General features: G+C 44.1%; 1 protein-coding gene across 4 annotated transcripts; it reads left to right on the plus strand.

Moving 5' to 3' along the window:
* The first annotated feature begins 305 nt into the window (after positions 1-305).
* NUDT7 (nudix hydrolase 7) lies at positions 306-20,039 on the plus strand. Of its 4 annotated transcripts, none has more exons than XM_053608815.1 (4): positions 306-433; positions 3,643-3,796; positions 12,778-12,957; positions 19,203-20,039. In XM_053608815.1, the coding sequence occupies exons 1-4, from the start codon at positions 399-401 to the stop codon at positions 19,566-19,568; spliced, it is 735 nt and encodes a 244-aa protein (XP_053464790.1). In that variant the 5' UTR covers positions 306-398; the 3' UTR covers positions 19,569-20,039. The 4 variants fall into 4 exon arrangements, with proteins under 4 accessions (XP_053464790.1, XP_053464808.1, XP_053464781.1 ...); XM_053608833.1 differs by having other exon boundaries at positions 384-433; positions 12,799-12,957; XM_053608806.1 differs by lacking the exon at positions 306-433 and adding an exon at positions 2,921-2,982.
* Positions 20,040-21,855: the final 1,816 nt, after the last annotated feature.

Below are 21,855 nucleotides of genomic sequence, written 5' to 3' on the forward strand. Positions count from 1 at the left end.
AGACAAGGTCTGGGCTCTTGCTCAAACTGTTCTCAAACTCAAGGGACACAAGCCATCCTCCTGCCTTGGCCTCTCAGAGTGCTAGGATTGCAGGTGTGAATCACCACACCTGGCCATTTTCACTGAAAAGAAAACACGTTTACAATTGTAAATCTCACAATGCCTCATAATTTGTACAGTAAAGAAGCCTAGGCCCGGCTACGTCGCCCCGCCTCTGGTCCCGCCTCTGCTCGTAGGCCCCTCCCCGATTCCTACCGTAAGCCCCTCCCTCATGCCCGCCTCCGGCCTTAAGCCCCGCCCCGCCCCCGCCTCCCGTGGTCGGTGCTGTTCTGCGCAGGTCCGTCCGGCGCAGCACCCTGCGGAGAGTCGCTGACAGGAAACAAAAGTCCCCCACGACTATGTCGCAACCCTGTCTTCCCCAGGAGGCAGCCAGGTAAAGCTTTCCCGGCCCCTGGCACTCCGAGCCCGGCCTGGTCCGGCCTTGATCGCAGCGGGGGCCGCCGAGGCCTTGCTGCCGGGCCTGATTTTGCGGCTCCCTCTGTCCCGCGACCCCTGCGCGGTGCGCTCGCCCCTGTGGCCGCACGTAGAGCCTCAGACTTTCTGCAGCAGAAACAGCTTGTTGTAGGCAACCTCGTGCACGCACAGGCGGGTTTCTGAACCTTCCCGGAGGCCAAAGCGCTTCTCGCTTCCCTCCAGTTCTCCGCTTCTCCGCAAGGCGCTGCTGCTCCGCAGTCGGACCTCGGGAGCCCTGCTGGTGGCGCAGCTCCGGGCTGGGAGCGCCGGTTCAAGTTCCGGCATCTGCTTCTAGGTGTGACCTTGGGTCTGTCTGTCAGTTAGGGGATCTCTCTGAGCCAGACGTGATCCTGTCCTCACCTCCCGGCTGTCATGAAATGGGAAGAGTGTGCGGACCCCACTCTTCAAAACGTGAATACGTGTTTTTGCAGCCTTTTACTTCTTCTGGCCCCTCTTGTCGGTTCTTGGGGCTTGTTCTTAAAAGATACCGTCCATCCCACCTGCACTCTGGGCCCGTCAGTTTCCTGGGTGTATCGCATGGACACTGGTACCCGCTCCCCTCATGCCACCAGTATTCACATCTAGTGATCTAGTGTGACTCTGCCACATTGGAAGAGGCCAAAAAAAAGTTTCCTACAAATAACCACTCATCTAAAGATAGGAAAATTTATGACAGGGGTTGCCATTCATTGAGTACCAGCCACAGTATAGGAACTGGATCACTTAATCTTCGTAAATAGACTCAAGCATGTCTCAGATGAAGTGAAACGCAGAAATTATTCCTATACACTTTTGAAACCAATTTTGACTGTCTTAAACATCTGATGTGGCCCACTATGCAAAACTACCTTATGTCTTAAAACGTAAAATCAAACTGTTCGTTTTTGAAGGCTACTGCAAGCGGAGTGGCTTAGGAAGGTAGAAATGTATTCTCTCGTGGTTCAGAAGGCTAGAAGTGTGAAATCAAGGTGTCAGCAGGGCCACCCCCCCTCTGAAGGCTCTAGGGGGACAATCTTTCTGTGCCTCTTCCAGCTCGCGGTGGCTTCTGGTACTGCTTGGCTTCTGGAAGCATTGCCCCAACCTCTGTCTTCACATGGCTCTGTACCCTGTGTGTCTCTCTTTCAAGGACACCAGTCATGGGATTGGGGAGTCACCTAAATCCAGGGCAATTTCATCTCAAGATCCTAATTACATCTGAAAACATCCTATTTCTGAATAAAGTCACATTCTGAAATTCTGGGTAGATATAAATTTGGGGAGGTTGGGGCAGACACCATTCAACTCATACAAACCAACAACAAAATACACCTGTCAAAAGGATCAACACATTGTAGAGATAACTTCACCTCCTGGGTTAAATACATTCCCAGGTATTTTATTTCATTTTATTGTAGCTATTGCAAATGGGATTGAGTTCTTGATTTGGTTCTCACCTTGGTCATTATTGATGTACAGAAATGTTGTACAGATTTTTGTACACTGATTTTGTATCCTAAGACTTTACTGAATTTGTTTATCAAATCTAGTCTTTTGGAGGAGTCTTCTGGGTTGTCTAGGCATCAGATCATCTCATTAGCAAACTTAATTTTTTTTTCCAAACTTCCTTTTTTTTCCAATTTGGATGCCCTTTATTTCCTTCCCCTGCCTTACTACTCTGGCTAGGACTTCCAGAACTTTGTTGAACAGCAGTGGTAAAAGGGGGCATACTTGTCTTTTGTTCCAATTCTTAGGGGAAATGCTTTCAACTTTTCACCGTTCCATATGACATTAGCTGTGGGTTTGTCATACAGGGCTTTTATTATTTTGAGGTATGCTTTTTCTATGCCTAGTTTGTTAATGGTTTTTATCATGAAAGGATGCTGGATTTTATTAGATGTTTTCTTTGCATCAGTTGAGGATGATCATATGCTTTTTAATTCTGTTTATGTGGTGAATTACACTTATTGATTTGCATACGGGGAACCATCCTTTAGTCCCTAAAATACTCACTTCACATGAAAAAGGCACCATGGGGCAGTGCCTGTGGCTCAGTGGGTAGGGTGCTGGCCCCATTTACCGAGGGTGGTGGGTTCAAACCTGACCCTGGTCAAACTGCAAGAAAAAAATAGGCGGGCTTTGTGGTGGGTGCCTGTAGTCCCAGCTACTCGGGAGGCTGAAGCAAGAGAATCACCTAAGCCCAGGAGGTGGAGGTTGCTGTGAGCCGTGACACCACGGCACTCTACCGAGGGCAATAAAGTGAGACTCTGTCGCTACAAAAAAAAGAAAAAGGCACCATTTGTGGTTATAAATCCAAATACTTGCATCGTATTAGGAAATGGTTCTAAAAATTTTGTTTCCATAGTCCACAGCATCAGTAACACCATCACTGGAAGTTTGACGTAAATGCAAATTCTCAAAAGTTAATGAGTCCACTCCAAAGTTAATGAGTCACAATGTAGGAGTGAGCCCAGCAGCGTGTTTGCCCTCCAGGTAATTCTGTTGTTGCTAAAGTTTGCCACTAACGTGGCATAAGGAGGGCCAGGTTAAGAGAAATATTCTAACCTTAGAATGACTTTGAACAAACCTATCTTGTCTGAATACAATTATGGATTGCAAAGTTCAAATACTGCATTATTGAAGAAACATTTTACCACTTGTTTTTTTTCTTTTGTTTGTTTGTTTTGCAGTTTTTGGCAGGGCTGGGTTTGAACCCGCCACCTCTGGTATATGGGGCCGGCGCCCTACTCTTTGACCCACTTATTTTTAAAAGACGAATTCTGGCCATGTTGTGTAGGCTGGTCTTAAAGCAGCAGGTCTTAAACTCCCTGCCTTAAGTGATCCTCCCACATCAGTCTCTTGAGTAGCTGGGATTACAACTGTGACCCACCACCCTTGGCTTATTTTACCATATTTTAGTTTAAAATTTTATTCATGTTGCAAAGTGAACCTGTGTGCTAAACTCTGTGCTTAGCGATTTGCCTCATTTTCATCTTGCCAACAACCATGTAATTTAGATACTATTACTAAAAAGCTCACTGACACTCAGAAATGACCAACCACACACAACCACACAGAAATGTAGGGAGGATTAGACACTTTTTACCATCACTCTGCTTACCAACATGTCTGTCTGGTCTGTTTCCATTTTAGAAACAGTTTGAGAGAGGACGCTAAGGTTCGCTTAAAGAAGCATGATATTGGGAGCAAATATTCCAACTTGTCATATAACAAATACTGCATTCTTTTACCATTGTTGGCTAAAGAAGGAAAACTCCATTTGCTGCTCACTGCCCGGTCAGAAAAGGTAGGTGGACAAAAGGCCTCTGCCATTACATCTCAGGGGATTTGAAAATCTTGTGCACTTTAGTCACTTGCACACATTTTGAGGCCACGTTTCTCAAATGGACTTTCAAAATTGTGATGTGGGAGGGTTACAGGAGGCCACAGGATAACATGTGTTTTGTGAAGATGGTTTTGGAAAGAAAGGGGATTTAGGTAGCAGGTAATTTAAAATGCTTTCAGATCAGGATCACCTAACATGGGTGCTGTTGGCATTTGGGCTGGATAATTCATTGTTGTGGAGGCTGTTCTGTGCATTGTGGGGTGTTTAACATCATCCCTAGTCTCTACGCCCCCACATGCTGTTAGCACATGTACACTCACTCACACACTCACACACACACACACACACGCCCCTTTGTAACCATCACTAATGTCTATAGACACTGCCTATGTTCTGGCAGGGATGAGGGATGCAAAATTTCCCTCACCAAGAACCACTGTTTTAGAATAATTTCACCCCAGATAAAATGTGAAAGTACTCCCCGGGGTGTTCAACCCTTTTTCTATATAAATTTGAAAAAAAAAAAATATATATATATATATATTTTTTGAGACAGAGTCTCACTATGTCGCCCTCGTTGTGCCCACCACAACGCCCAGCTATTTTTTGTTGTAGTTGTCATTGTTGTTTAGCTGGCCTGGGCTAGGTTCACACCCACCACCCTCAGTATATGTGGCTGGTGCCCTACCCACTGAGCTATGGGCACCGCCATATTGGTTTTTTTTTTTGAGACAGAGTCTCACTTTGTCACCCTCGGTGCCATGGCATCATAGCTCACAGCAACTTCAAACTCTTGGGCTTAAGCGATTCTCTTGTCTCAGCCTCCCGAGTAGCTGGGACTATAGGGAGTAGTACCTTGCTCTTGCTCAGGCTGCTCTCGAACCTGAGAGCTCAGGGCAATCCACCCACCTCGACCTCCCAGAGTGCTAGAATTACATGCATGAGCAACCCTTTTTCTTTTCTGCTTTACATAGGAAGAAGAGTTGTCTTGGGCCACAATTAAATACGCAAACAGTCATGACAGTTGATGAACAAAAAAAAAAGTCCATGAATACTTTTTGTGATATTCAACACTACAGATAACCAAAATAGTCCTCACATAATCTGCGTGTGGCCCACAGATCACGGGTTGGACACCCCTGTTAGAGGATAGACGTTAACAGCCTAGTCCCTGAAGCTATCTGCCCACCTTGAATACTGTGTGGCTTTGTCCTAATTACTTAACCTGTCTGTGCTTTAGTCTCTTCACTTCTAAAATGAGGACAGAATACTAGGATTTGTTTCATTCAGCTGCTGTGAGAATTTCATGGGGTAACAAATATAAAATACCTGAAACAACCATGGCACTTGGCAAGCAAAGACTCGGTAAGTTCCAGCTGACATCATTAGTGTCAAACAGCAGACACAGCCTGCAGTGTTAAGGTAAACACTTTCAGCTAGAGAGTGGGCTGGGAATAGAGTTTCTGGCTTACCACTGTGCCCTTGAGTACAGTTACGTGCCTTTGCTTTTGGGATATTTCCAAGGAAAAGTTGGGGAAACAGTAATTTCATTTCCATTTCAAATACAAAAAGAAAATGGATCATAATAACATGGCTTTTAAAGCAAAATAATGGCAGGTATTTTGGTAGCAAAAATAAAGATAAACGTGAGGAATCAATCATCTGGAGTTTTGTGGAGTTGGGAGTAGACTGGTGTATATCCTTTTTGGTCTGGGCCAGGCCACAATGACTTAAATTCGAGGGGAGATATTTCACTGGCAACCAGAGGACCAGAGTGTGTTCCCTACTCTGCCATTAAGCACAGGAGAAGCACTTACATGCAATTCTTTGAATTATCAGAGAAACAAGTAGAAAATCTGGATAAGACCAAAATCTCAAGCAAGTGGGTCTTTGGTCTTTTTTTTTTTTCCTCCCATAACAGATTTGCCTGTTGATTATTGAGGTCATTTTTAAGTTAAGTATTTAATTAAATCTGCCTGTGAACCCTGGCTGTGGGGTGAGAAGTTCCCCTGGGGGCGTAACTGGATCTCTGCCCCACCCTCACACAAGCAGGGGGCTCAGAGAAGATATCCTTCCAGGAGATGGGAAAGGTGACTCCAGGTATCAGCACAACACTCTTAAATGTGTGCTGTCCTGCTAGTTCTGAAGTTGGATCAAAGTTCTTAATCTCCCTGGGTCTCAGTTTTCTCATCCCTAAAATGGGACTGAAAGTAGAAGATGTGTTCTGAAAGTAAAAGATGTCACGAGCGCTGGCGTGCTGCAAATGCGGCATGCTGGTGGCTATTACACTTTTTCATTTATTCCTTGTCCAGGTCCACCTTGGTTAAGGGGCTCCTCTCAGAGCCCCGGAGCCCACAAAGAGCTGGCAAATGCCCCTACTTCAGCACACACGTGGGCACAGACCTTTGTCCCTTTAAAGCCACCCGCTTTATGACTTTCAGGAGTGAACTGCCTTGCATTACCATTATTCCCTCAACCCTCACTCCCTGGATCCTCCCATTTCCCCACCCAACCCTCCACCCCCAGCTCTCTGTTCTCTGGCGCTTGACATAAGCAAGAGAAAATTCAAGAACAAGACATAGAACTGAAGTCGTAGGAAATGAGGCTGCAACCTTATTTAGCTTCTGAGTAGAATTTCATAAGGTTTTATTTAATAAAAAATTTATACTATTTACCAAAAAATAAATCAAAAACTTCTATATATAGATAGGTTGTTTGCAGTGCTGACAGTTTGTGGATAGTTTTAGAAATTTGCCTGTGTTCTTCAAAATAGTATAATTTTTTTCTTCTTTATGCATTTATTTAAAGTTTATATTGAGAGAGAATTTTTTTTTGGGAGACAGAGTCTCAAGCTGTTGCCTTGGGTAGAGTGCCATGGCGTCATTATAGCTCACAGTAACCTCCAACTCTTGGGCTCAAAGCGATCTCTTGCCTCAGTTTTTCTATTTTTAGTAGAGACAGGGTCTCGCTCTTGCTCAGGCTGGTCTCAACCTTCTGAGCTCAGGCAATCCACCCGCCGTGGCCTCCCAGAATGCTGGGATTATAGGTGTGAGCCACCATGTCCAGCCGGAGAGATAAAATTGTATATATTTATCATGTGTAACATGATGTTTTGAAGTATATAGTCACTGTGGGCGACTGAGTGTAGCCACCTCACATAGGTTTGTGGTATTTCCAAGGAACAGTGAGGAAGCAGTAATTTCATGGTTATCCAAATACAAAAAGGAAACGGATGACAGTAACATGACTTTTTTTGTTTTTTGAGACAGAGTCTCACTTAGTCATATGGACTAGAGGGCCATGGACTCAGCCTAGTTCCTAGCAACCTCAAACTCCTGGGCCCAAGTGATCCTCCTGCCTCAGCCCCCTAAGTACATGGAACTACAGGCATCCACCACCACACCTGGCTAATTTTTCTAATCCTCAGTAGAGATGGAGTCTTGCTTTGTTCAGATCCTCCCACCTCGACCTCCCAGCGTGCTAAGATTACAGGCATGAGCCATAGCACCCAGCCACAAAGTTATTTTTGTGGTGAGAACACTTTACATTCACTCAGCATTTTTAAAGAACATAACGTGTTGTTAATGATAGCTGCCATGTCCTATAACAGATGTCTTGAATTTACTTCTCACATCTGAAATTTCGTATTTTCCAATGAACATCTCCCCAACCCACTGGCAGCCACCATTCTTCTCCCTACTTCTAGGAGATCAACTTTTTTATACGACCTGTATGAGTGAGATAACATGGACTTTGTCTTTCTTTGCCTGGTTTATTTCACTTCCATCATTTCCTTCAGGTTCATCCAGATTGTCACAAACACTAGGATGACCTTTTCATGGCTGAATAGTATTCCATGGTGTGTATACATCACATTTTGGTTATTCATTTATTGATGGACTTAGGTTGGTTCCATATCATGGCTATGAATAACGCCGCAATAAACATGGATGTGCAGATATCTCTTTGATACAGTGATTTCATACCTTTGGATATATATACCCAGTAGTGGGATTGGTGGACTATATGGTAGCTCCATCTTTAATTTTTTGAGGAGCCTCCATGCTGTCTTCCACAATGGTAGTACAACGTACGTTCCCACTGGCAATGGGCAAGGGTTCCCTTTCTCCCCATCTTTCATATATAACACTTATCTTCTGTCTTTTTGATAATGGCCATTCTAATAGGTATAAGGTGATATCCCATTGTGGTTTTGATTTGCATTTAGCTGATGACTAGTGATATTAAACAATTTTTCATATACCTGTTTGGCCAATTGTATATCTTCTTTTGAGAAATATTTATTTGGGTTCCTTGCCCATTTTTTAATTGGGTTATTTTTCTTTTGCTATTGAGTTCTTCATCTATTTTATTAACCTCTTATCAGATGCATGGTTTGCAAATAATCCCCCATCCTGTAGATTGTCCAACTGTCTCTTCCCTCTGTTCATTGTTCCCTTGGCCGTGCACAAGCTTTTCAGTTTGATGTGATCCCATTTGTTTAGTTTAGTTTTTGTCACCCATACTTTTGAAGTCCTACTCAAAAAAATCATTTCTCTGATCAAGCACAGCATTTTCCTAAGAGTACTCGCTAATCCCAAATGGCCTTGCCCCAGTCCTATTCCCTATAATCGGATCCGTGTACAAGGCAACTTGGATTGGTATGCCCTGAGGTCTTTTTGAAAAGCTTTCAAAATACAGTCACGTGCCACATAACAGTGTTTTGGTCAATGATGTACCGCATCTATGACAGTGGTACCACAAGATTATGAGGGAGCCAAATATTCTTATTGCCTAGTAAAACTGTAGCCATCATAACGTCACAGAGCAATATATTACCCACATGTTTATGGCGAGGATGCTACTGCAAACAGACCTGCTAAGCTGCCAGTCATATAAAAGTAGTCGACACACAATTATGTATCTTACACAATACTTGGCAATGATAATAAATGACTGTTCCTGGTTTATGTATTTACTATACTTTTTAATCATTATTGTAGAGCATACTCCACATACATATAATATGTATTACAATGATATATAAAATATACACAATATGTATAGCATATAATACACACATATATATATATTTTTTTTTTTTTTTTGAGACAGGGTCTCACTATGTAGCCCTTGGTAGAGTGCTATGATATCACAGCTCACTACAACCTCAAACTGTTGGACTTAAGCAATTCTCTTGCCTCAGCCTCCCAAGTAGCTGGGACTACAAGCACCTGCCACAACACCCGGCTATTTTTTTGTTGTTGTTGCAGTTGTCATTGTTGTTTAGCAGGCCCAGGCTAGGCTCGAACCTGCCAGCTTTGGTGCATGTGGCTGGCACCATAACCACTGGGCTACAGGCGCCTAGCCTAAAATACACATATGTATTTTAAAGTTAGCTCTAAAAGAGTCTCAGCCAGGTCACTTAGGATGTATTCCAGAAGAAGGCAGTGTTATGACAGGAGGTGACAGCTCCATGCCTGTTAGTGCCCTTGAAGACCTTCTGGTAGGACAAAAAGTGGACTGGAAGATAGTGATTTGAGACTCCTGCCTAGCCTAACATGTGTGTGTTGTATCTTCATTTTTAACAGAGTTTAAAAAGTAAAAAAAAAAAGAGAAAAGAAAAATTCTTACAGAATCAGTATACAAAGAAAAAGTCTTTTTGTACATCTGTACAATGTATTTGTCTTTAAGCTAAATGTGATTACAATAGAGTTTAAAAAGTTTTAAAAACTTAAAAAGTTTATAAACTAAAAATGTTACAAGTTGAGGTTATTATTGAAGAAAGAAAAAGGTTTTACAATTTTAATGGAGCCCAAGTGTTATAAAGTTTTTTTTTTTTTTCTTTTTCTCTGAGACAGAGCCTCACTTTGTCACCCCCAGTGGAGTATTGTTGGCGTCCTAGCTCACAGCAACCTCAAACTCCTGGGCTCAAGTGATCTTGCCTCAGCCTCCCAAGTAGCCAGGACTACAGGTGCACCCCACAACGCCTGGCTATTTTTTTTAGAGACAGGGTCTCTCTGTTTCTCAGGCAGACCTTGAACTCCTGAGCTAAAGGGATATGCCTGGCCTGTGTTATAAAGTCTTATATTTTATATCCTATTTTTACTATACCTTTTCTGTGTTTAGGTATGCAAATACTTGCCACTGTGTTAGTGTCACCCAGAGTTTTTAAGACAAAGATGTGCTCTATAGGTTTACAACCAATGGGCAAGAGGCTATACTGCAGAGCCCAGGCCCTCTGCAGGCTGTATGATCTAGCTTCATGAAAGTACACTCTATGATGTTTGCACAAGGACAAAATTGCCTAATGACATATTTCTCAGAACATAGACTTGTTGTTAAGTGGTACATGACTGTACATTTAAAACAGTCATTAAATCAGGTCTGTATTTCTGTCAAGCCTAATGAATCCTTGGAGGTGCCTCTGTCAGTGGCTGCCATGGAGTTGAATGTGCTAACAATAAAGCACTTTTCTAGAGGGGCTGTAACATTAGGTGTGTCTCTCAGGCACTTTATCAGACCCATTTGCAGTGGGTGGAGTGAGTGTTTGTGACAGTGGAAACATGTCCATCAACCTTCCTGTTCCCTGCTCTCATCCCTGTAAGTGATGTAAAGATGTCTGAGGATGGATCTGTGATAGCAATTCCTGCAATGTTCTTGATTTATCAGCAGAGAAGAACTTTACGATGTTTTATTTATTTATTTATTTATTTATTTTTTAAATCCTTGCCCAACTGGGGCTTTAAACTATAGCATACCAAAAAATTCATGCTACATTGCCTTGGTCTTTTCAAGGTGTGTAACAAAACACCTTAGGCTGGGTGGCTCAGACACAACAGAAATTGATTTCTCACAGTTCTGGAGGCTGGGAAGTCCAAGATCACGGTGCTGGCGGAACTGGTGTCTGGTGAGGGCCCACTTCCTAGTCCACAGATGGCCATCTCTTTACTGGGTCCTCAGAGAGCAGAGGGGAGAAGCTGTATCTCTCTCAGGCCTCTTTTATACGGTCACTGATCTCATTGATGAGGGTTCCACACCTGTGATCTAATTACTCCCCCCAGAGGCCTCCCTCCTAATACCATTACATTAAGAGGGAGGATTTCAACAGATCGATTTGGGAGGGACAAACATTCAGACCTTGGCAGGTATCTAGATGTATTGGCTCAGGTGTTAAAAATGCCACACGACCTCTTGATTTAGCTTCTAAACATCAAGAACTGACTTTATGAGTTCTCACTGTTAAATATTTAATACGGGCCAGGCCCTGTACCTTGTGTGCTTTAGCCATAGCTCACGGAAACTCTTTGCAGCTCTGAGCAGTTCAGCTGGCAGGAGGCAGACCCAGGACTCTTGCTGAGCCTGAGTTCTCCTGGACAGTTCAGTAGAGAGAGGATGGTGGGTAGGAGGCAGGAGTGAGCAAAAAAGAAATTGAGGTCAGTTTGCTGAGATGTTTGGTCCTACAGAAGAGAAAAGGGGGAGGGTTTGGACCGCTCTAACCCTCGCTGAGATAGGAGAAAAACTGTTTTAGAGACAGAGATAAGAAAGGGGGTAATATTGAGGATACTAAAAGTGGAGACACTATCCGTTCTTCTAAAGTCAGGAAAGGATGGAGTCAGGCACACAGGTGGAAGAGAGAGTCCCCTGTTCCTGTTTTCAAAGAGAAATGGAGATGTTGACACAGGTGGGTGCAAATGGTTCCATTGCCCATATTTTCTGTATTTTAGTAAACTTATGATAAATATATGTTGTATAGGTTAAGAATACTGGCTGTAGAATTAACACTGGTTTCTATTCCAGGTCACTGTGTGAATTTGGTCAGGATATTTAACCTCTTTAAGCCTTTGTTCCCTTGTCTGAAAGTGGAAATAACAATCATATAATAGTAGCTTATACATCCCTCAACAGATAGGCAAACAAATTATGATCTGTACATATAATGGGAAACTATTCAGCCATAAAAAATGAAGTACCGATCTATGATACAACATATAAGAAACAAAAAACAGTACATTGAGGCAGAGAAGCTGGTTAGAAAAATCCAGACTAGGTAAATCCATGTGGACAAAAAGTTGGGGTGGCAGGAGGTTAGGGAATGGCTATTAAATGGGCGTGAGGTTTCCTTTTGGGGTTCATGAAAACATTCCAGAACCAAACAGCAGGCATGGTTGTAGGACATTGTGAATATTAAATGCCCACTGAATTTTTCACTTTAAAATGATTAATTTTATGGTATGTGAATTTCATCTCATTGAAAAAAAATAACAATAAATAATTTAAAAAAAATACTTAAAAAAACAGAAGCTCATAGAACTGTTCTGAAGACTCAGTAAGAAAAATCCTGGTGAAACTGAGTGCCTAGAATGTGATAAGCACCAACAAGGCCAGGCATGGTGGCTCATGCCTGTGATCCCAGCACTCTGGGAGGCCGAGGAGGGTGGATTGCCTGAGCTCACAGATTCAAGACCAGCCCGAGCACTTGCGAGACCCCCATCTCTAAAAACTAGCCGGGCATTGTGGCAGACGCCTGTAGTCCCAGCTACTTGGGAGGCTGAGGCAAGAGAATTGCTAAAGCCCAAGAGTTTGAGGTTGCTGTGAGCTATGATGCAACAGCACTCTACTAAGGGTAGCAAAGTGAGACTCTGTCTTCAAAATAATTAAAAAAAAAAAAGCTCAACAGAAGATATCTGTTGATGATACTGCCTCTTACATTATGTTTTCAGCTTTTTTTCCTTATCAATGTCCATCTGTGTGTATGTGGTATGTTTGGGGTATAAATAGAAAAAAACAAGGATGGTGGAAACTTCTTGAAGTTCTTTTTTTTTGGTTTTGTTCACCACTCATCACCACCAGTATAGGGATGATCTTGTGCACAAAATAGAAGTTCCGTAAATATTTATCAAATGAATGACTAGCTCCCAAATTGGAATCACCCATCGTAGCTCTGTTCTTTCAATGCCCAGCTAAGAAGGTCGCCTGGAGAAGTTTGCTTCCCCGGAGGAAAGTGTGAACCAACAGACGAGGATGACATCGCCACGGCTCTCCGGGAAGCTCAGGAGGAGGTGGGGCTGCGTCCTGAGCAAGTGGAGGTCGTCTGCCGCCTGGTGCCATGTGTGTATGAGGTAAGCGTTTCCTTTCGTGAGCCCCGCTGAGATCTGCTGTGCTCAGGCCCCAGATTCTACATTTCTCCAGACCAAACCTGACCCCAGAAGCACCACACCTAAAGTCAGGAGACTGAGTTCTGCTGTCCAGGTTCCTGTCCATGGGCTAAGTGGCTGTGGGCCTGCCCCTCTGCCCGCCTGGGTCCCGCTGTCCCCACCCAAAAACAAAAGGGCTGAACTCCATCAGTGGCTTTCAAACTGGGTGCTGTGGAACCCTAACAATGTTTCCGAATTATTTCATTAAAATTCCTATTGCACATTTACTTTTCTGCAGTATATATTGATTTTTGAGAGGTAAGTTGAAAAAACACATATTCCACTGGGCTGTGTGCCAAATTTTAGCCTATTAGAAACCACTAAGGCATTACTTTTGCCTTAAAGACACCCATTCTTGTATATACGCCATGAAATAAATCTTCTCTGTAACACGTTAATTGAGCAGTACCCTGAAATCGCTAAGCTCTTTAAAAGCTACTCCTATAACTGCATTTCTTTTGAATCAGTCTTTCCTTGATAGTATACATTAAAACATATCTAAACATATATTTTTAAAAATTGAATGATGGGGCGGTGCCTGTGGCTTAGTCGGTAAGGCGCCGGCCCCATATACCGATGGTGGCGGGTTCAAACCCGGCCTCAGCCAAACTGCAACCAAAATATAGCCGGGGGTTGTGGCGGGCACCTGTAGTCCCAGCTACTCGGGAGGCTGAGGCAAGAGAATCGCTTAAGCCCAGGAGTTGGAGGTTGCTGTGAGCCGTGTGAGGCCATGGCACTCTACCAAGGGCCATAAAGTGAGACTCTGTCTCTACAAAAAAAAAAAAAAAAGTTGAATGATGGAGCCGATACAGCCTGATCTTATTTCCTATAAATTCACCAAACAACCTCACTGTTGTACTAATTGACTTTAGAAGGAGTAAATATTGTAAACTTGAATTTGGATAAGAGCATTAATTCATCAACATAAACATTTTATTGAAACCTTTCATCTCAATTTTAGAATACTTATAGATTCATGGAAAAGTTGCAGAGATAGTGTAGAGTTCTCTTATATCCCATACCCAGTTTCCCTTCTGATCCACATACTTCACCATGGCACACTGGCCACCCATATGGGCCAGTCTGGCCGGGTGCCGTGGCTCACGCCTGTAATCTCAGAATTCTGGGAGACTGAGGAGGATGGATTGCTTAGGCTCAGGAGTTTGAGACCAGCTTGAGCAAGAATGAGACTTTGTCTCTACTCAAAATAGAAAAAACGAGCTGGCTGTTGTGGCAGGTGCCTGTAGTCCCAGCTACTTGGGAGGCAAAAAATTGCTTGAGCCCCAGAATTTTGAGGTTGCTGTGAGCTATGGCACCATGGCACTCTACCCAAGGGAACAGAATAAGACTCTGTCAAACCTAAAAAAGCAATGTTAGTATTTTAGTATTAACTAGATAACCATGCTTTGTTTGCCTTTTACTAACTCATGTCCGCCCTTTAACCCGGCTCTCTTCCGAGACACCGGGCTGTGGGTGTTTGTTGTGTCCCCTTACTGTGCTGGTCTGTGACCCTCCTCAGACTCCCTTATTCTCGTGACTGATGGCACTGAGAGGAAGTCGTCAGGGACCCCAGTGTGTTTTGGTGTGATATGATTCTCGTGGTTGACCTGGGATCATAGTGTGAATACCAGGTAGTGTCAGAGACAGGCATCAACTTTTTATGTTTTATAAAAGGGGCTTGCAGGTGCATTTTCATCTTAAAAGATCAGCCCCACGGATGCCTAACCATCAGAAAGCCAGGAGATGAGATTGTCCTCTATGTTCCATTCGGCTTAAAGTCTTGGTGTCATGAAGATCAGTGATGCTGAGACAACATCTGTCTTAATTGGGTCCACTTTCAAAATAGAAAGATCAGGACTTGGAGAGATTTAGTATGGAAGAAGCTATTAGCCACTGGGTAAATGATTACAAAGTGTATGTGTATGGGGGAGGGGGGAGAAAGGATGACCTAAGAAACATGTCAATTACTTCTTCCATTATGTTTTCTAATGGGAACTCTTTTTCTTTGATTGCTGCCAGTCTCCAGCACGTTTGAAGGGTTTCTGTTAGAATTCTTATTAACAAATTGAGCTATACTGTTTACAAGTTTCCAAAGCAAGACTGACTCCATTTCCAATGTTCCTGGGAGCCACTGAATTTTGCAGGTACATGGATAGAATTACAGCAGCACTCACAGGGAAGTGCTGGGTCTTACAGCAGCAGTCATGGGGGCCAGATACTCCTGGAGCAGGAGATTTCTAAAATGACAGTATCGTGAAATTAGAATGAACAGAGGCTTTCTGTTGATTTATTTTTTTGAGACAGAGTCTCAAGCTGTTGCCCTGGGTAGAATGCCGTGGCATCACAGCTCACAGCAACCTCCAACTCTTGGGCTTAAGCAATTCTTTTGCCTCAGTTTTTCTAGTTTTAGTAGAGATGGGGTCTTGCTTTTGCTCAGGCTGGTCTCGAACTTGTGAGCTCAAGCAATCCACCCACCTCAGCCTCTCAGAGTACTAGGATTACAGGTGTGAGCCACTGCACCCAGTCTGAACAGAAGTATTCTGTGCTGAGAGTGCTAAGGAGGGTTGTTTTGGTTTGGGCCCTTGCTCATTATTTTTTTCCTTTTTTTTTAATTGTTTGGGATTCATTGAGGGTAAAAGAATTACACCAATTGCATTTGTTAGATAAAGTCCCTCTTATAATTGTGTCCTGCTCCCAAGAGGTGTGCCATACCCCGTGATGACCCCCCATCCACCTCCTTCCTCCCCTCTCCCCGCTGCCTCATTCTCCTATCCCACCCCTTGCCTTAGCTCATCTACTGCCTTCATATTAGAATTAAGTACATTGGATTCCTATTTTTTTATTTTTATTATTATTTCTTTTTTTTATTGAGACAGAGTCTCAGTTTGTCACCAGTAGAGTGCTGTGGCATCATAGCTCAGAGCAACCTCAAACTCTTCAACTTGAGCGATTCTCTTGCTTCAGCTTCCCTAGTAGCTGGGACTACAGGTGGCCACCACAATGCCTGGCTATTTTTTGTTGTTGTTTAGCAGCCCCAGGCCAGATTCGAAACCACCAGCCCTAGAGTATGTATGTGGCCGGCACCCTAACCACGGAGCTATGGTTGCCCAGCTAGATACCTGCTTTTTTAAATGGATCACAAAAGTGCCGTTTAGCGAACACTTGTAAGCATAATCTAATCTGCGTGGTATTTAACCTACTGTGATTTTTGCCCCTGCTGGGGGACTTTTGATAATGTCTGGAGATGTTTGGGGGTGTTGCATGTAGGGGGATGTTACTGGCTCTTCCTGCACCCCCTTCACTAACCCTCCCAGGCAGGCTGTGACCCATAACCCCCCACCCCTGTTGTGTGCTTGTCACACATTTACGTACTTGAAGGTACTCTGGAGCAATTTCTCCTTTTTCCTGGATCACGACCCATACGTTTGCGTTCCCTCACTTTCCTTCACTTTGCCACCTCCGAGCCTCAACCCCTGTAATGTTTCAGTACGTGTCCGCGGTGTACCCTAACTTCCTGGGAACGTTTCTTTTTTTTTTTCCTCTCTTTTTTTTTCTTCTTTTTTCTCTTTTTTTCTTTTTTTTTGTAGAGACAGAGTCTCACTTTATGGCCCTCGGTAGAGTGCCGTGGCCTCACACAGCTCACAGCAACCTCCAACTCCTGGGCTTAAGCGATTCTCTTGCCTCAGTCTCCCGAGCAGCTGGGACTACAGGCGCCCGCCACAACGCCCGGCTATTTTTTGGTTGCAGTTTGGCCAGGGCTGGTTTGAACCCGCCACCCTCGGTATATGGGGCCGGCGCCCTACTCACTGAGCCACAGGCGCCGCCCCCTGGGAAGGTTTCTAATAGCATGTAGCTAATTCCAGAAGCCCTGAAACCTGCCTTCCCCCTAGGCCCACAGAAGCAGCTGGCTCCACGGGATTCCAACTCAGAAAACAGGCAAAATTCAGAGTTTTCTTGGCCCTAGAACATCTTTGTACCTTCCAAGACAGACAGACACCTGTGTTTTTAGAAACCATGTGTCTAAAAATGATGCTTCATCCACAAATTTCCAAGTCTTCCCTTAGCTTTCTAAGTTTGAACCATGTTGAATATGCCTGGCTTCTTATCCAAAACATCAGTCTCAAGCCATTGTCTCCCTACTGACTCTGATTTTTTTCTCCACCAATTCCCTCAGATTCTGACATGCAATTTCATGGGCCAGAACAGGCCCCGCTAAGTCTCAGTGTGCACACTTGTCCCACAGTTTGGGCTTTACAATAAGAGATGGGTCCCTAGCTCCGCCCTGGGGAGATGACTAAATCTGAGATGCAGCTGGGTCCTCACACAAGGCTGGCACATCATTCTCTTTGAGATAAAGTGACATCCACGTCTTCATAGCACTGAAGCACTGGACTCTCGAGCGTAAGCAGCAGGCTAAGGTCAAATCCTGGTCTCTGCCAATTATGAACTGGGCGTGACCTTGGGCAAGCTTCTTCGTATCTCTAACTGTACTTCTGAAAGCTTCTCTGAAGTCAGATCTTTGTGAGGAATCAATATGAGGGGGCTGGTACTAGGTATTAGACTAGCTGCCTGTGCCCAGAGGTGTGGTCACTATTCGATACTAGCAACCAAAAGTATTTACTGAGATCCAAGTCCAGGCCTTTTCCAAGGCCCTTCCTATCCCTCCTGCCGCCTCTGTGTTTCTGAGAGCTCACCCTTGCAACTTTTTCTGAAGACTGGCTCCCCTGCACTGCTGGAGCCACCCTGTCTTGCAGTATCTCTTGAACAAAGAGCCGTGAGGGCCTGGTGCTGGGCAGTCCTTAACAGGGGACTGACTGAGGCCAGGGAATGTGAAGGTCCGGCTCTTGATTCTTTATCTGGGATAAACCTCTAGGAGCCGTTTACATTCCAGAAGACCCCACCACCCGTTGGCCGGCTGTCTTCCCAAACCAGCCCTCCTTCCTCCCTCCTGTCCTGGCTTTCTCCTGGGAGCACTTCCTAAAGAAAATCCCTTGGATCAGAGTCCTCCCGTCAGTTGGCTCTGGAAACCCCAGGACCCCAGAGGAGGAGAAGCCAGGTATGGGGTTAGGTGCTGGTGGCATACTGCCTGTGCCCTCGGGTAACTTATAACCCCAGGTCTTGACCCAAGGACATCTAAAGGCTGTGTCCCTATTGTCTCCCCATCCAGATGTTGACTTTCACTGTTAGTTTGGTTAATGGCTGAGTCATCTCTGTTCCCATACACACTTTGGCTGTCTCTCCTCTGAGAATTTCCTGCAGCCCTGTTCCACCTTCTGTCTGTCCCAACCTCCCTGCAGACCTACCTCTGGCTTTTCCCACCCACTTTCTCTTGGGATGCTTCAGGAACTCCAGATTCTTCCCATTTTTCTAAGTCAAGGCTGTGCAATCCTTATCAGCTCTTATACTGAGCCACAGACCCCCCCTTCAGAATCCCCGTACAGCAGAAGGGGCTTTCATTTGGTGACACCCATGCTCATTTGCAGAACAGTTGTGGTCGTATCTAGAAATCCCTCTCCCATATAATATAAACTTACACAAAATAGTTCAGATATAATTATATTACATATGAGAAAACAATTTTATTTATATTTTCCTGTAGGTCGGAATATGCCACAATTAATATTGTGTCACTTTACTTTTCTGTTGCTAGGACATCCTTGTCTTTGCTAAGAGGAAAGGTATCTATCCCGTTCTTTTTAAGGGATGCATAGTATCCCATTTGGGGGCTAGAACCATCATTTATCTGACTCAACTGTTCACCAACTGAAGAGTGATAACTTTAGTGTTTTGGGCTGTCACAAACAATGCTCCAGCTTTACACTTGTGTCTTTTACTGGTAGAGATTTATCATGCAAATAGACTCGCACAAGTGTAATTCTTAAATCAAAGGGACTGTGTTTTTATAATATTGCCAAATTGCCATTCCAAAAGATTTCACTGGGCTATATTCACAGAGGATAGCGTCTTCAGAGCCATCTCATAGATGCCCCCCTGGGGTAGAGCTTTTACAGGGGACGCAAATTTGTCCCCCTTCCCTTACCCTCCTTCTGTAATTGACCACTTTAGCAGATTGGCATATTTTCTTAGCTTATGTGGACGTGGCATAATTTTTGCATTTGAAATAATATTCTTCACCTCTCAATTTCTGTATTTTGTGTTTTACTTTTTAGAAATACTCATTGGTAACCCCAGTTGTGGGTTTTATAGATCACAACTTCCAGGCCCAGCCTAACCCTGATGAAGTCAAGCAAGTGTTCCTGGTGTCACTGGATTATTTCCTGCACCCGCATGTCTACCGTCAAAATTACTTCAACTTTTATGGTCACAGTTTGCTTACTCACTGCTTTGAGTATGTGAACCCTGAAGATGGTGCAACTTACCAAATCAAGGGAATCACCGCAAAATTTGCCGTGTTGGTCGCCTTAATTGTGTTGGAGGAAAAGCCCACATTCGAGGTTGAATTTAACCTCAATGACCTAATGTCATCCTCTGAAGAATTATTCCTAAAGGTTCATAAATCTATGAGCAAGTTATGATTTATGAGACCAAGATCCTAAGACCTGTCCAAGAACTATCCATAGAATAATAATGTCAGTCAGCTGTTGGAGTTTAACAGTATGACTATTTTTCCTGCAATATGAAGGTAAAAAGCCTTGCCTTTTTTTCCATAGTCTTCTAATGTCTACAAGAGTAAAACTCTTTCAAAAGTGGAAAACTGTGTATTTGGTATTGCCTAATATCAACCACAATACTCTATCATATTTTTCTTCTCAGTGGAAATCAACCAGGGGGGAGGCGGGAGGAGGGGAGGAGCCAAAACCCCACCTGCTGGGTACAATGAACACTATTTGAGTGACAGGCACACCTCTAGCTAGGACTCAAGCAGTACAAAAGAGGTAACCTAAAATATTTGTACCCCCCAAATATAATCAAGACATCAAATCCCATAATGGCGTAAATGTATTTATGATCTATGTACAAATGACATAATAAAAAAAGAGAGTATATAGCACAGAGTAGGCGCTTGATAAATATTTGTTGAATATATGATTGACCGTGTGCCACTTATGTTTAAGAAGAAATATATTTATCTATCTGTTGTTACCTATAACAGAAGCTTCTGGCCAGACAGCTAAACCAAACCAACCCCCGCATTTTCTATGGCAGGAGAGTCCGAGCTGGGGCTGGGGCTCTGCAGGAGAAATCAGCATTACCCAGGAAACTCTACCATTAAATGTGACTGTGAGGCTTAGTGTAGGCCACTGAGCAAGGGCGTTCACCAAGACTTTGGTGGAGATGACTGTGCACATCATCTCCAACAGAAGCAACAAGCCAGTGTCCCTGGGTCCTTCTTGTTCCCCTGTCCATGAATGGTAACATGGACTTTTCTGCAACCCAGGCCTGACCCGAAACATAAGCACAATTCCTGGGGGAATGGTAAAACCATCCAAGAGCTTGGATCTCTGAATGACTGGAGCAAAGTGACCCTCCTGCCTGGGGATCTCTGAATGACTGGAGCAAAGTGACCCTCCTGCCTGGGGATCTCTGAATGACTGGAGCAAAGTGACCCTCCTGCCTGGGGATCTCTGAATGACTGGAGCAAAGTGACCCTCCTGCCTGGGGATCTCTGAATGACTGGAGCAAAGTGACCCTCCTGCCTGGGGATCTCTGAATGACTGGAGCAAAGTGACCCTCCTGCCTGGGGATCTCTGAATGACTGGAGCAAAGTGACCCTCCTGCCTGGGGATCTCTGAATGACTGGAGCAAAGTGGCTTTGGCTGTTTTCTTGGAACCATTACATCAACAAAGAATAATATTCTGTTACCTCTCTGCCGCTGTAATTTAGGGTCACGTTTCTATAGCAGGCTGTAACCCTAACATGATATAACATTTGAAAATGTCTGGATGAATGTTCACACAAACTTGAGGTGTTGCAACAGAATTCAGGATAACCTGACAATTTCCATGTGGGTCCTCGGACATACACAGGATGCCCTTGGGTGGTGGTGGGGTTTGGCAGTTGTCATCCACAGCAGCTGAACTTGAGGACTGTGATAGGCTCACCTACCTACCAGCTGGCAGGGATACTGACATATGTCTCAAGATGATGAAGGCAGAAAGACAAGGATTACAAGCAGGAGCCGCAAATCAAAAGACAAAAAGACATTCCAAATAGCATGCCTCGAGATCTGCTGCTTCTTACATCTCAAGGCATCTCAATATCATGCTTGAGATTTAGCAGGAGTTTCTTTGTTTACTTACGGTACAAATCATTCTGCACAAGGTCAGAGAGGCCAGCAAGTGAGCAACATAACTGCAATTCTGTGATGGCAATTTCACATCTTACTGAGCGTTCTTAGATTTTTGGAAAGCCAAACCATTTTTAATAAGACTTTGTTAGGGCTGAAAATGGGATGCCCGCACTCCACCTGTCAATCAGCCAGGCAACCGTCCATCGCTGCTTAGTTTTTCTTTTCTGAGGGCTGGCAGAGGCTAATACCCAATCCACAGCTTCCTACCCATACATGTTTAAATGGCACAAATCTGGCTCCAACCCCGAAAGCAGATGTTGGGTAAGCTTTTCCATTAACATTCTATAACCAGCCCTGCATGAACAGGCCTGAACCATTTCCGAACAATTACAGAAGCATTTGCAAATGTGTATTTACAATCTGCCAGCAGTATAATTGCCGGGTGGCGGACTGACCTCTCTGGCAGTGCAGAAAGCCACCCCTTCGGAACCGTTTGTTTGTGCACACTCCACAGACCTGCCTGGCCCTGTGTAAGTCTGCAATCTGATCGACACTGGTAGCCACCCAATTT

Source organism: Nycticebus coucang, chromosome 2 (genome assembly GCF_027406575.1).
Source record: "Nycticebus coucang isolate mNycCou1 chromosome 2, mNycCou1.pri, whole genome shotgun sequence".
NCBI lineage: Eukaryota > Metazoa > Chordata > Mammalia > Primates > Lorisidae > Nycticebus > Nycticebus coucang.

Bases quoted from the DNA above. Each gene is read 5' to 3' on its own strand.
- NUDT7 (XM_053608806.1), top strand. From the start codon at position 2,936: ATGAGTCACAATGTAGGAGTGAGCCCAGCAGCGTGTTTGCCCTCCAG. The intron at 2,983-3,642 runs GTAATTCTGTTG...TTTCCATTTTAG, and splicing joins GCAGCGTGTTTGCCCTCCAG to AAACAGTTTGAGAGAGGACG. The intron at 12,958-19,202 runs GTAAGCGTTTCC...TTTACTTTTTAG, and splicing joins TGGTGCCATGTGTGTATGAG to AAATACTCATTGGTAACCCC.